This window comes from Sporobolomyces salmoneus (genome assembly GCF_050403485.1).
Source record: "Sporobolomyces salmoneus JCM6883 DNA, S_salmoneus_JCM6883_v1_ctg16, whole genome shotgun sequence".
Classification (NCBI taxonomy): Eukaryota; Fungi; Basidiomycota; class Microbotryomycetes; order Sporidiobolales; family Sporidiobolaceae; genus Sporobolomyces; species Sporobolomyces salmoneus.
In genome coordinates this window covers 1-14,313 of record NW_027481147.1, presented here as the reverse complement: position 1 = coordinate 14,313, position 14,313 = coordinate 1, and the positions used below count along the sequence as shown (strand labels likewise).

General features: G+C 52.8%; 4 protein-coding genes across 4 annotated transcripts; all 4 read left to right on the top strand.

Moving 5' to 3' along the window:
• Positions 1–955: 955 nt before the first annotated feature.
• JCM6883_007170 (uncharacterized protein) lies at positions 956–1,438 on the top strand (the record flags this gene model as incomplete). Its single annotated transcript, XM_076631298.1, has 1 exon — positions 956–1,438. The coding sequence occupies one exon, from the start codon at positions 956–958 to the stop codon at positions 1,436–1,438; it is 483 nt and encodes a 160-aa protein (XP_076488602.1).
• Positions 1,439–2,005: 567 nt separating this feature from the next.
• JCM6883_007169 (uncharacterized protein) lies at positions 2,006–5,692 on the top strand (the record flags this gene model as incomplete). Its single annotated transcript, XM_076631297.1, has 4 exons — positions 2,006–2,160; positions 2,224–3,035; positions 3,425–4,441; positions 4,506–5,692. 4 exons carry the CDS (start codon positions 2,006–2,008, stop codon positions 5,690–5,692), a joined length of 3,171 nt encoding a protein of 1,056 aa, XP_076488601.1.
• A 389-nt stretch (positions 5,693–6,081) lies between these two features.
• On the top strand, positions 6,082–7,312 carry JCM6883_007168 (uncharacterized protein; the record flags this gene model as incomplete). The annotated part of the gene is made up of 4 exons (XM_076631296.1): positions 6,082–6,595; positions 6,655–6,816; positions 6,933–7,201; positions 7,259–7,312. The coding sequence occupies 4 exons, from the start codon at positions 6,082–6,084 to the stop codon at positions 7,310–7,312; spliced, it is 999 nt and encodes a 332-aa protein (XP_076488600.1).
• Positions 7,313–8,959: 1,647 nt separating this feature from the next.
• On the top strand, positions 8,960–13,858 carry JCM6883_007167 (uncharacterized protein; the record flags this gene model as incomplete). Its single annotated transcript, XM_076631295.1, has 8 exons — positions 8,960–9,647; positions 9,751–9,797; positions 9,868–11,281; positions 11,344–11,561; positions 11,650–12,489; positions 12,553–12,764; positions 12,831–13,321; positions 13,395–13,858. 8 exons carry the CDS (start codon positions 8,960–8,962, stop codon positions 13,856–13,858), a joined length of 4,374 nt encoding a protein of 1,457 aa, XP_076488599.1.
• Between the last annotated feature and the right edge of the window lie 455 nt (positions 13,859–14,313).

Sequence of the window (14,313 nt, the reverse complement as noted above, 5' to 3'; positions counted from 1 at the left end):
AGAATCTGGAATCGAAGGGAAGAGTTGGTTGAGGCGCCGAGGGTGAGGGAGGTGAAGGATTTCTTGCGCGAGCTTAGAGTGAGATGTAGTGAGTGTAAGCAAGAGATGAAAGGGAAGAATGCGCAAGGCATACTTGAAACTGTGAGGAAATGTCGAAACTGGGGAAAGCGGGAGAATTCGAACAGAGTGCCGCTGAAAGTGATGACGGGATATCGGGGAAAGGGGTAGAGGTTGAGAGTATGTGTGAACTGTGTAAGGAGCGAGTACGAGGGCAGGATACATTCGTGAGTTTTCTTCACCTGATTCCGTCGATTCGCAACACCAGGCTCAACTCATCTCTCCCGCACTAGGAACACCTCGAATCCTCCTCGACATTACCTCGAACCTGTCGTCACTGGTCTCAACTCGTCCCCTATTCGTCTCACGCCTCTCACCTCCTCGACTCGTGTCCCCTCGTTCCGACTCCGTGTCCGCACGCTTCCTTCGGCTGTACCTACATCGGACCTCGAGAGACCCTTCCTGCCGACCATCTCTACTCCGAATGTGCTTACGAACCGCTCAAGGACTGCTTCGAACGATTCAAAGTGACGGAGCGGGAATGGGAACTCGAGAATTGGCGGCTTCGAGCGCCGACTTCTGGATGTTGAAAGACTGTTAGGAGATACGAGACACTCGCTAGGAAACTTCCTTGTGCTATCACCTTCACTCGAAACTCGTGAATCGGATCAAACCCTTCCTCCTGCTCCCCTCGCGAAAACTCTCTCGACTCTATCCTCACGTAACACTTCTCTGTCGACCTCTCTCAACACTGTAACTCAGTCCCACACCGACTCTCTACACACGACGCAACATCTCGTCGAAGAGCTCAACAGCATGAGAAGCGTGATCGGATGAATGAGGATGCAAATGGAAGATCTAACGCGCACCGTACAATATCTCTCGTCGACAACACCGAATGGAGCATCTCGCGAGCGTGTTGGGGGAGTTGGGTTCCGTGGGAGACGGGTCAGGAATCGAAAGAAGGGGGACTCGACCAGTTTTAGGCAGTCGACGATCCGATTCCTCCTCGGACGATCAAGAACAAGAGCACTATCCCGACGCAGAACGATACCTCTCCTCGTCCGCTTCAGATCTGGAGGAGGATCTACTCCTCTTCTCGTCACCTTCAATGTTCTCGAATCAAGCCGACCCTTTCCCTCGAAATTACCCACTTCGTTCGGTTCCAATGAACCCTTACTCGCATATACCTCCAACAAGATCAAGCTGGATACCCGGTTTTGATTACGGCCCTGCAGGAGGAGGGGGAGGAGGTCCGCCTTCGCTCTTCAATTTTGGACCGGGACCGCTTCTGTCTCGTCCCCCCTGTCTCGGTTCTGGACACGCTGATAGGAGGAACGGCAGAGTAGTAGGTGGTATAGGAGGTGGAATGAAGTTGTAGTCTCGCGACTCCAGCTAATGAAACGAGGTTCGTGATTCCCGTTTTGCTCGTTTTCGCCCTCCTTTCAAGCCCGATGATTCTCGCTCTGACCTCTTGTCTCGCTCTCAGATACGCTCAAAATGACTGCATTCGAACGAGGGCGCAAACGTTAGATGGAGGAAAGAGAGAAACGGAGCGCGCGCAAAAGGGGACATCATTCTTCGAATTTCGTCGCTTTCACCTTACGAAGCTCGACTCTACCTCGCTCCGATACCGTACACTACAGTGATACGAGGCGCACCACACGATAGTTATCTCGTCGCTCTAGGTCGAAACGCGAAGGAAAAGGATGTGGAAGTGATCTCCGGTCGAACATCTTTCGCTCTCGTTTTCTTGGCCTTTCGAGTTCGATCCAAGCTCGCGAGTGAACGCCTTTCCGAATCTCCTCCTCTTCTCCTTTCTCTCGAACTGATTCCGGCTCCTCACGGCTCGAAGCTCACCTCTCCGACTCTTCGACTCTTCGACTCTTCGACTCTCCGACTCGACTTTTCACTCTCCAAGCTCCTCTCCCACCCACTCTCGACCTCGATGGCTCTTCAACGCATGAACTTGGTCAACAATCGACCCCTTCGCAAAAAACGATCAATTTACGAACGTTCCGCATCGAAGTCGATCTCAAACTCGCACAACGCAGGAGGAGGAGGAGCAATGAGACGCGGGTTGATGACGAGCCGTAACTCGATGTAAGCCTGCCCTTTCGTTGTTGAAGAAGCTCCGAGCTGACGCAGTCTTCCCGAGAGGTCTAGTTCCTTTGTCGGCGCAAACTCGACTTCGAAAGCGAGCAAGTCCTCGATGAACGATCTCTCGAAGCCCGACGACAAGATGGATGTCGACCCTCGACGCTCAATTGGAGGAGGACGATCGTTCCTCGCCTCAATGAAGTTCAAGAAACTCAAAAGGTCCTCAAATTTCAACTCTGCGTCTACCTCTTCGGAAAACCCCTTTCTCGCAACATTGACTCGTCGAAACTACGAAGATTCTCGACTTGCTCCAATCGATCTTTCTCGAGCTTCGCTTCACCCAACTCTACCCTCTCTCGGCGACGTTCTCTACGCGACTCTACCCAATCTCTTCCCTTCTGCCGATTCTTCCATCTCTTCGACTGTAGATTCTTCACCTTCCCTCGTCGCTTCTTCACCCCCTATCGCTTCCTCCTCTCGACTACACAAATCTGTTCCCTCGACTCTATCCTCCTCGCCAAATCTCCCGTCGACTCGATCCCGCACGGCTCTCCCTGCAGTCTCCTCCTCCTCTACCCTCGCTCAGCCGCTCTCTCGATCGTCAGCGCGCTCTCGGATCTCTCGACCTTCAACTCTCGCCTCAGCACCCATCGTCCCTGAACCGGAGGAGGCCTACCTGGCTGTCGAGGGGATGGCAAAGGAGGACGCCGTCGAGTTCATCACGTCTCGGATCAAGTCGATGAGGTTGTTCCCCGACATGAATGATTTGCTCGATGAGGAAGGAAAAGTGTTGGATGGACTCGGAAAACGATTCTGTAACCTCACAGTAGCGGCCGCTTCGACGCAGTTGGCTGTTGAAGACGCGAAACGGTTCCTGGGTCAGGCGGAGTTGGAGGGATTCGAGAAGGAGGCGAACGAAAAAAGGGTTAGCTTGGGCGAGAGGAGGTAGCGAACTGATCACGTAGCTTGCTCTCGAAGAACTGAAATGCCTTCATGTATTCCAAGGATTCTTCCACTCTCGAGAGAGACTTTGACTCGACACCGCGGAGCGCAAGCGGACTTTGATTCGAGAGAGGCCTGAGTTTTCCTTTGTTCTTCCTCTCCCCTCCCTCTCTCAGCGACTCACACCGTTCCCCCTCGAAACACGCTGCTCACACGTCAATCAAAGAAATCAATGGACTCTGAGCAAGATCACGACTCCCCGCACGGTCAGTCACGTCCGTCTCTCGAAAACTCCCCAAGTTCTGACCCCGACTTGAAATGACAGAGTCGAGCGGGTTCCATGTCGACGCCACACGACTGGACGAGCTTATGACGAGCGAACTCGAGCGACCGGTCTCTTTCGGCGTCAGGCGAATCACTGGACGACCGACGAACGATTCCCACGGACCGCTCGTTGAAGCAATGAGCCATCTCACTACTTCCTCCGAACGAGAACCAGTCGAAGCGACCCGAGCTCCAGCAGATCAACCGCAAAACCGTCCCTCGACTTCGACTTCGACTCTTCCTTCTCTCCCTTTCATTCCCGCCTCTTCCGCACCTCCCCCTCAACCTCACTCTCAGCCCCATCCAGCGTCGTCTTCCTCTCGCGTTCCTCCCTCTGAACCGACTTCTCACTCACCCACCTCGGCAGAAACTCCTGAAGCCGATACGACGAAACGATCGACCGACGCCGGAGGTGGAAGAACGAGAGGATGGTCTCCGTTTGCGGGAAAGGGAGAGGAAGACTTCATCCAACTCAAAGGATTGCTAGTCAGTCAGTTACCTCGACCCAAAACAAAGAAGGAGGAGGAGGAACAGGAGAGGGAGTGGAGTGTTCCGAAACAACCCATTTCGAATGAGGAGGTCGAGGAAACCTACGGGAAAATGTTAGAGTCAAACACCGTCAAGCTCCTGGACCATCATCACCAACTCCCGAGCTTAGCTGAATTCCACGTTCACTTCGAGCATCTCCCCCTCTGGGCTCGACAAGGAGGACGACCCTCGTTCCGAAGTCCGATTGATGAAAGGTTGAACGCCGAGGAAGTCGACAAGGTCTTCCGTTTCATCTACGCTTGGTGGTTCGTCCTTCCCCTTGCGGAAGCCGAGGAGTTCGTCGGATTGTTAGGAGCGGAAAAATGGACGAAGCAGTCGGGGGAGTATGGGTGCTGGAGTTCGTTCTGCACGATGAAGACATCGGTGGAGAAGGCGGTCAAAGAGGCACGGGAGAAGGATTTGGGAACGGTCGACATCTTCCATTATACCGGGATGGGAGCGGGATCTGAATTGCAGAAGAATCAAGATTGTCGCGCCTTCGCCCACCTCGACAGTCCTCGTTCCCTCTTCCGTATCACTCTCGACATTCTCAGGTCATGGCAATCGAGGAACAAAGAAACAAAGGGACGCCTCATTCAAACCTTCATCTCGCATCTTCCCCTCAATCAATTCCCACTTCTCCCGCCGAATCTTTATGCACGCCGAGGTCATCTTTGCGATCGCTCTCGAATCGGCACCGTCACGTGGAGGAGCGAACGTTCTCTCATGCGGACAAGTGGACGTTGACTCGGCTTTCGCTTCCTTCCTCAACACTTTCGACGAAGCCGACAAAGTTATCGATTTACTCGACAAAACTCCTCACTCCCTTGCCTGTATCCTCCACGATCGAGCACTCGGACTAGGCGCAGAGACGATTGGAGAGCTTATCGAGGGGCTCAGGGAGAAGAAGGAGATTTCCAGATCCGAGTTAGGGGAGGCGGAAGTCGAGGAGTGGGATTCGGGAGAGGGATCGAATAAGGAGGAAGCGCGGGACAGATGGAAGAGGGTCAGGGAAGAAGAGAAGGTACTCAGGAAGGGGGAGGAGAATCGATTCGGTGAACACAAACTTCCCTCCGACTCCGACTCCGACTCAAACTTTGTCCGACTCCGCCTCTCATCCCTCGTTCGCCAAGATCCAGCCGCAGCCGGTCCGTCTCAACGACGATCAACGAAATCTCACCTCCTCGACAAGTATCGACAGGAGCACAAGATCGACTCGCGAGATTGGAACAGCCTCCAGAAACTCGCTCGCTCAAAACTTCCTTACTCGAATCTCGACTCCATTCTTGCTCGCCTCGACTCTTCTTCCCTCCCTCTTCAGCAAGAAGTCGTCCTTTATCTTCTGTACCGTCAGCAAAAACCTGGACCCGGAGCGGAGCGAACCTTCGACAACTTGGTCTCTCGAGACGGTCTCTCAAAGGCACAGGGAGAACTCATCATCGGTAACACAATCATCTACAATAGCCACGGTTACCCTGCCAATGTCCTCGTCATCTACGGGATCGGGATTCACGCTACGACAAGAGAGGTCGTGGATTTCGAACTTAGATCAAACGTTCCCGAACCGATGGATGGTGCAAAGCTCAGATTGAGGTGGGCGTCGGGAGAGGGAAAGTTGTGTTTGATGGAGGCAGAAGGAATGACGGCCGTCGAGAATGCAAGAGGTCCGGTTGAATGGAGCGAAACTCAGTTGAAGAAGAATAAGCAAATAGAGGGGATGGCTCAGATTCTCGGGCTGTAACCAATATAACTCTGGTCAAGGGGAATGAGTCGTACTTTCTGGAACCATCCTCTCTTCTTTCTCGCTCACTCTTTCTCCTGTTCTGTTCGTAATTTCGACTTTTTGCAAATACTCCTTGCTCTCTCTCTCTTCTACCTCTTTCCTCGTGAACCTTCTCTGCTGGCTCGATTCTCTCGAGAGATGTGATCTAGCTCTGTTTCGTCTGCGAGAGGAACTGGATTAAGCGAAGAGACGGACTGTAAGCGTTGCAAGATCGGATTTCGGAGACCTTCCATCCACTCACCGATTCCTTACGACTCGCCAGCGACCCAGAGAAGCTCGTAAGCTTAGTCGTTCGATCTGAGCAACACCAGACCGGCGCTCGAGGTGTTCAAACAGCAACGAGTTGAATGACATCCTCAAACCGAAGAAACAAAGCACAATTTGACCTCGACGACGACCACGATGACGATTCAGAGGTAGAGCAGTTGGAACAGAGGCTCCCTAGGATCATCGTTGACGAAGCAGTATCGCCGTCGAATCGGTCGAGCAGGAGAGGAAGTCGAGATGAAGAAGAACGGCATGTTGGTTTCGCAGCTGATCCGGAGACCGGTCGGGACAATGGTGGATGGACGAGTAGACATCATGAGGGAGAGCAGGAGTTAGGACAAAGCCGGAACTCGAAGGAGAAACACACTTACCCTCCATCTTCGACAACTGAGGAACCTTCGCCAACCTCGTCCAACAGCGGTACAGGCGCCTCGGGAAAGAATACATCGTCGAAGAAGAGTTGGTCAAAGAAGCTCGGAGGCCATTCACCTTCAATCCCTGAATCGCTCGCGTGGGTACCGTCAAAACTGAATTGGAAAGGACTGAGACCAGTCCTTCGGTCGACTATCGCTTCCTGGTGTGGCTTAGTACTCAGTGAGTCAACACAATGACGTTGTAATCCTCTAGCTGACCGTGAACTGCTTGTGGAACAGTTCTCGTACATCCGAGTCAAGTCGCAATGGGACGAGCTGGATTCCTCGTTCTCGTCGTTTCCGTCATTTCATCGGCCGCTCTCCCAATCGCGAATCAACTCGAACAGACCTTCTTCCAGTTCCTCCTCGTCTCGATCTCGTGGGCCTGGGCGACTCTTGCTCGTGAGTTCGCACAGCTTTCTCTTCTTCACCCTCCATGCGGTTTTTGGCCTCCGCGAGATGTTTTCGTTCTCTCTCGCCGAGATTCAGGGAGCTGACTTGTACTCGTCTCTCGGCAGTCGCAATCGCTCATGCTGCCCGTAGTCGATATCACTGGACTCAAGCTGAATTCTCGACTCTCTCAGCACAACCTTACCTCAATCAAGGCTATTCAGCAGCCGAAATCTCAGACATAGTTACGAAAGATCTCTACCGCGGCAAATTCCTCGAACCAGCAAGCAGCGCAGTCTGCGGAGTATTCCTAGGAGTAGCCTGTGGATTCTTCCTTTGGCTTCGAGATTATCTCGGTCCCGGTCCCGCCCTCTTTGGGTGCATTTTCGCGATCATCGTGAGTTCAATTCGCTTTTCTATCCGCTCTCTCGATACTGACTCGTCCGCACTGCAGCTCCAAGTCATCTCTTTGACGCTCGGAGTCCTCTTTCCTGCAACAGGAATCTGACCGCTCGCCTCCCCTCCCCTTCATCAGAAACGACTTGCCTTATCGACATCCGCCGACGATCACCAGCTACGAAGGCGCTTCAGCGAACTCGAGACCAGGTGAGCAACTCTACAGAGCGCAGGAGGAACGAACACAGGAGGGACGATGGAGGGAGACTCTGATTGGTTGCGCGGCCGCATGTCAGAGAACGAGTAACCCGGGTGAGACTCTCCGAAACAACGTAGCGAGTGTCTGACGAGCTGACTTCGCTCGATTGAACGCAGGTTAGAGATCATTTCACCTTCGAATCCAATATCCCACTCTCCCATTCATACATCCCTTCCTGAGTATTCGTGCCACATGCAGATCAACTCCCTGACGACGACAAGTGAAACCCACAGTCCCGCTCGGTTTCTCCCAGCCTCCGATCTCTACTGTTCCCTCCTCTCGATATCTCGATCCCTCTCCGCTCCAAGGCCATCTTGCCCGTGGATTGTCTTCCTTCCCTCACCTCGACAATAACTTGAGCGGCAAGAACAACAACCTTCTGCCAGTTCGGGAAACGACTGCACGCGTATCCGACTCGACGAAGCCGACTTCGATCAAAATCCTCACCGACGACGACGATGAACGGTTTATTCGAGAGCAGTCGAGTCGTAGCTTCGTCGCGAGCCATCTCACGGAATGAGCCGTATTTGAGCGCTCTACCCTCTTCGCATTGCTCTATCTACCCCTTTCTCTCGCCCTCTCTGTCTCCTCGCTCTCCCTTTCTGTCATTGACGCCCTCGATAAGCTGTGAGTACTGTACGCTCCTCAGCTCTCACACACTGTACAGGCTCTCAATCTGACGATTTCGAATGCATTTTGTTCGCTCTCCTCTTCCGGTCGTCAACTCCTTCTTCTCCCTCCCCCTCTCCCTCGCTTATTCCTCCCTTCAGTCACTCGATTCTACCCTACACTCCCTTGCCGACAAGCAGACCGCTACCAAAGTCATCGGATTCGGCGAAAGTGATGCAGAATGAGTTGGAGTCGAGTAGATTAGCGTCGACGTGTGCCGAAATATGATCCAATATTCTCATCGAGATTGTTCAGAGCTCTTCTCAAACGCGATTCGAGACTTGTCATGCTAGAGGTCTCCAGCTCTGCGAGACAGAAGTCTCGAAGAGATTCTGAGCAACAACCTCTCAATTCGCTCACGAGTTTCATGGCGATTGCACTGTTACCGCATTGTCCATCGCATTCTGTCTCATCCTGCTAGCGTCAACTCATCGTCGTCGTCGTCGATAACGGTTCGGAGGCTCCGCGGCGCTCAGGCGATTTTACAATCCTATTCAGCGCAAAAACCCCTCCCTCTTTTCCTTTCTTCCTCTCCACCAGTATTCTAGCCCGCGCAATCTACGCTCGTCACTGCACTTACTCGAACACGCTAGAATCATACATCGCTTTCCCCTCTCCCTTCCCAAGGTATCCCTGGTGGACTCAACCTTTTTCCCTCCTCTCTTCGCTTACGACTCTTTCGATCCACTCCGCCCTCACTTCGACCTACTCCCCAAGTAGCAATCCTCTTTGACCGTTACAGCCTCGCACTATCTTCCTTTTCTTTCCTTCTTTGAACGCGGCTCGTGCACGCTCCCTTCCTCCCACCTCTTCCTCCTCGCCAACGGTGTCATGGGAATCAAGGGTTTCTGGGGACGCCTCAGCGAGGAGTCGTTGTTCAAACTTTCCAACTCGCTCGCCGTCATCGCGCACTACTTCTTTAATCCTCCTCCTCCTCCTCCTCCTCGACCTCCCTCCTCGTCCGAGGACGAAGACCCTGCCAATCTCGACGACGACAACGATGGAAACGACGGTAACGACGGAGACGACGTCGCTGCAGATCCACACCCCCAAGGACAACAGTTCCCGACTCACCACGTCCTCGAAGTCGTTCCTTTCGAATTGGAGGAGAAGCGCAAGTTGCTTAAGGAACGTCAAGCTCGAGAACTAGCGTCTGAAGACTTCGAGGAGCTACTCCAACGCCGCACATTGATGGCCATGCGACAACACGAGGACAGGATTGGAAAAGAGTTCCCTGATTGTTTCATCACTTGGATCTTCGAGGGAAAATCGACACTCAAAGAGAAAAGGGCAGAAGAGCAGGCGGAGAGTCGGTACAAGGATGAACTGAAAGTCGAAACGGAAGAGAAGAAGAAGGAACGAGCGAGAAAGAAGAAATTCAAAAATCGAGACAGAAAGAAGAGGAGGGAGAAGGAGGAGAATTCAAACGGTGCAATCAAACCTGGGGATCTGCTTCCCGAACCCTACGTCTCAACCTCGACACCCGAACGTCAATCGCCTACGTCCGCGACAACACCTCGTGAGTAGCTCCTTTCTTCCTCTCCTCTCTACATCTCGCGTTCGAAATTGAACCCCTGCTGACTTTCTGTTCGTCCTCTCTACCCGTACCAATCTCTCAATAGAACCGAATTCTGAAGCTGGACACGTCAAAGCTCCCAAAGAAGTCAAAGTGAGCACTCATTTCTCAAGCAGTACTGTCGGATGGGATCTCCTGCTGACGCGTCATGACTGAGAGTTAGGTCGAGGCTCTCTACAACTCGTCATTCCAATTCCAGGTCGTACCGATCGAAAGAGTTCGATACGTGCAAGCCGTCGGGGAAGCGGAAAACGCCCTCACCGCCGCCGCTCAAGACGACCCGACCGCTCATCCGACCAAACATGCCGAGTACGTCGCTTACTCCGACAACAAGAACCACAAGAACTTCAAACTCGATCCTTCCGCGACAATTTCCCACTCGCCCGATGGTGATCAGGTCTGCACGATCAGTTCTGAAGATTTCGGCTTCATCCTCAATCGCGCTCAATTCGGTCGCAAGAACTACGATACACTCTCGATAAAACCCACCGATAAACACTCTCCTCAACCTCTCCCTCTCCCCGAAGGCGAGAACAAACGAATTTCGTGTTGGCGACTCGTCAACCTCACGGAGCTCTTCACCTCCAAACTCTTCCCCTCGAATTCGACCTACTGCCGAGCCGCTCTCGCCGCCCTCATTGGAAACGATGCATGGTCCGGAGGACGAGGAGTAACTCTTCGAACGTTCGAATACGGTCAACACTCAGAACTCATCGACTTTATCAGCAAACCCGACCTTCCGAGCGAGTACCTCAGTGCCGAGGAAGAGGAGAAGAACGAGCTCAAGCTCAAGTCTCGAAACTTCCTCGACGAACTCCGTGACCCTTACGCCACTCTCGACTTGCCGACGTTCATCAGATATCGACAACGCAACCTCGGAATCGATATCGAGTACGTCGAGAAGGTCACCGAGGTCGAGAAACGAGTCGAACAACTCAAGGAAGGGCTCGAATCAGATCGAAAGAGCAAGATCGATCGACTCGAGTCTCAAATCAAACAATCTTCGCTTGATCCTTTAAAGGAGCCTCGACGACGCAACCACCTACACCTCGCCCGACCTCTCTGGCCGTCGCTTCCGACACTCGAAGAAGAAGAAGAGGAGGAGGAGGAGGAGAACGAAGGCGAGAGAGAGGGAGGAAGCGCAAGGGAATCGGGAGGTCAAAGCGAAGAGGGAGATTTGGCGACAGGAGGAACGGGAGAGGATGAACCGATGGGAGACGTCGAGGAGGCTGGAGCTGGGAACGAGGAAACGTCGCAGTCGGGAGCCGAACCTCATCAGGAGAAACTTCGAAAACGTACGGCCGAGGAGAAAATGAAGACGAAGGATGGCAAAGATCTACCGTTCCAACGAATGCTCGTCCCTCAATTCAACGGTTACAAGGAAGCTGCACTACAGAAAATCAACGGCGATACGCTCCCTCCTCCGACTGAGAAACCTCTCCCTTCCCCCGAATACGGCCAGAAGAAGATGGACCTCGCCGATCGGGACGTGAAGTGGACGACTCACCCCCGTCGCTCTTCCGGTGCTCATCGCCGACTTGTCATCGCCGAATCACAAACTCACTCGCCTGAAAAACGTGAGCTCGTGATCGTTCTCTTCTTTCGTTATTCGCTCGACTGAAACCTTTTTGATTCGTAGAGCAAGAGCTACGACGAGCCGAAATCCGAGTGGAGGAAGCAATTCGCCTCGTCGGAACGCAAGAAGCCGCTGCTGGTCCTCGAACTTTCTTACTCGCCTTCGAAACCGCCGCGACGACTCGACCCCAACTTCTGACTTCGATTGAGCTCGACAGTCACCAGAAAGTCGCTACTGAAGTAAAGAAGGCCGCTATCGAACGCGCGCAAGATTGGAGTGAGGTGAACCAAATTCCTTCTGGCAAGGCAAGTCGACCTGGATCTTTCTTTGCTCTCTCGACCTCCTCGCTGACCCGAGCTTTAATTCCAGAACGTGGGGTTGTCGTATCTCTACAAGGTAGCAGCGAGAGATGATCAAACGGCGACGAACGAAGTTTACACCGCTCGAAACGCGGTTGATCGCCTCGGACCCGTTCTCTCGCATTTCGCAACGACCTGGATTCTCGCGATGAAACAACGAACCGAAGGATTGAAACCTGTCTCATCTCTCGTTGCCTCGATTCTCATCTCGCCCGATTCGACTCTCGACAAAGTCGAAGACTTCACGAACTCGATTTTCCCGAATCTCACCTCTCCTCTCCCTTCTCTCGATAAACCTCGTCCTGGAGCCGCTCAATTATGGTCGTCGATGGCATCGAATCAGAGTCTCCTCAGTCAGATCGTTGACTATGTGACCGCCGGCAAACTACCGACTTGGGAGAGCGCCGATTCGAAGACTTCCCTTCCCGACAACCTCCCTGTTCCTTCCGACCTTCTCTCGCAAATCACGGAAACCCTCGACGCTGCCGCCCGTCGTCCCCCCTCTCTCCAGTCGAATGATTCCGAAGAGCTCCCGACCCGAGCGGATTCCGACGAAGCGAAGAACGTCCTCCTCGCCGTTCTCCGACACCTCTCCCGTGTCCTTCCCGCCGCATTCGTTCACTTCGCTGGGGAGGAAACTTCTCGCGAGCAGCGTGTGAAAGGCGTCAAAAGAGCGGAGATGATTCCGACAACTCTCTCGATTCTTCACTTGCCAAACTTCCTCCGCGGACCTCAACAGTACTCTCTCGCCGCCCTACTCTCACGCACGACGGGGATCCATAGCTATTGTCAAGCAGCGACGAACGGGTTCTGTTTAGCTTTGTTGGGACTTACTCGTAAACTTCGAATCGTGAGTCATTCCTCACGTTCTCTTCTCTTTTCTTCTTCTCGATTGACACGCTACTTGTCACAGAAATTCGAACCGAGGAGTTTCGATTTCCATTCTCACACAACCTATCAATGGTCTCACGTCCCGGGCGTCGCGAACTCTTCCGCAGCTCTCTCCACCGCCATCAAGGAATTCTACCAGAACCAAATCGCCTCTCTCGGACGAGCGTCGAAGATCATCGAGACCGCTTCTTCGAAAGCTCGCGAAGCTGATAAGGAGGAGGAGGAGGATCCCTCGTAAGAGAGTGAACGAAAGGAGCTTGAGGAGTCCGCGGAGTTCGTCGATGATGCGTATCGACCTAGTGAGATCCTCTCTCGTCGACGACAGCGACTGATCGAAGCTGGCAGAAGAGCCGCAGAAGGACGGAAGGAGACGCCTCGGGACAAACCCCTCGGTTTCGATCAACTTGTCAACCTTCACCCGGCAGAGCGAGTCGAGTACTATCGCTCCAAGAATCCCGAATCGAAATTCCTCGAATCGTTCGTCGGACATCCTTACTTTTCTCGAGTCGAAGGAGAAAAGGACTCGAACGGTTTCGACAAATTCGAGGTCAATCAACCACTCCTCGACGCTGATCTCAAACTCGTCAACAAGTTATACGAAACGATCATTCCTAATCTAAGGCCTACGTCCCGCATCAACCACCTTCGAAACCTCAAGGCCGAGATTATCACGCTTCGTTTTCGAACCCATCAACGTGGAGCACTCGTCCCTCACTCATATCACGTAACTCCGACAGGCGTTCAGATCCAGTATATGGATCCTCGCTATTGTGCTCAACTACCGAGAAGCTGTAAGTCTCATTTTCTCTGAAACCGTTTGTTTCCCGAAATTGTTCGCTCACTCGTTTCTGCCGCTTCTTGCAGTCGAGGATACCGACTTAGATCTCACATATGTCGATCTCGTCGAGGAGAGCGTTTGGAAGGTTAAACCTTATGCAGCTTGGAAACGAGACGCCATCAAGGAGGTCGTCAAGACGAGAACTTGGAAAGGTGAAGAGTGGAATTACGAATGGACCGAGAGACCTGCTCCGGAGTTCCTCGATTCGAACGGGAAATGGACGGCGGCACGAAACACGAACTTCCACCCGAACCCCTCGCAACCTTCAATCACTCACCCTCTCGACGTTTACCGATTGAATCCCGCTTACGATGATCCTGATTACCCTGGTATCTCGCTCTTAGGGAAGAAGAAGCCGGATCCGAGACAGGAGGAACGATTCAAGGAGGATCTCGATCGAAACATGAATCTTTTCCGCTACCAACTTCTCTCGAACTCTCCGCCAAACGTCGTCAAAGTCATCATCACCTACGATGCTGGCTTCGTCTAGCCTTGGGTCATCTGCGCTCACTTCCCTGAGACGAAAGAAACAATCTGCGATGTGATCAAACGGGATCGATTCGTTGGCGATCAAAAGACGGAATCTCGAGTGATGAATCTGGTTCGAGGACAAGATGGGAGCTTGGCGAGAGATGAAGAGTACCGTGAGTTTACCCTCCATCGTCGGTCTCATTCTTCGAACTCGGATTGTTGCTCACACGATCGTGTCTTTTCTCCTAACCAGGTTACCTCAATTCCAGTGGGTACTTCTCCCCTTTTGTAACGAGGATTGTAACTGACGAGTTTAACCTACCTAAATAGTTGACTCGAATGAGACAAAGAACGTTGGAGGTGAGATCGTTTCTCGTTTTCGTTTGATTTCGTTCTCTCGGCTGATACTCTTTTCTCTCCTTTTCAGCGATCAAAAGTATCCAGGATCACAACCTCCTCAACCCCGATGCCTTC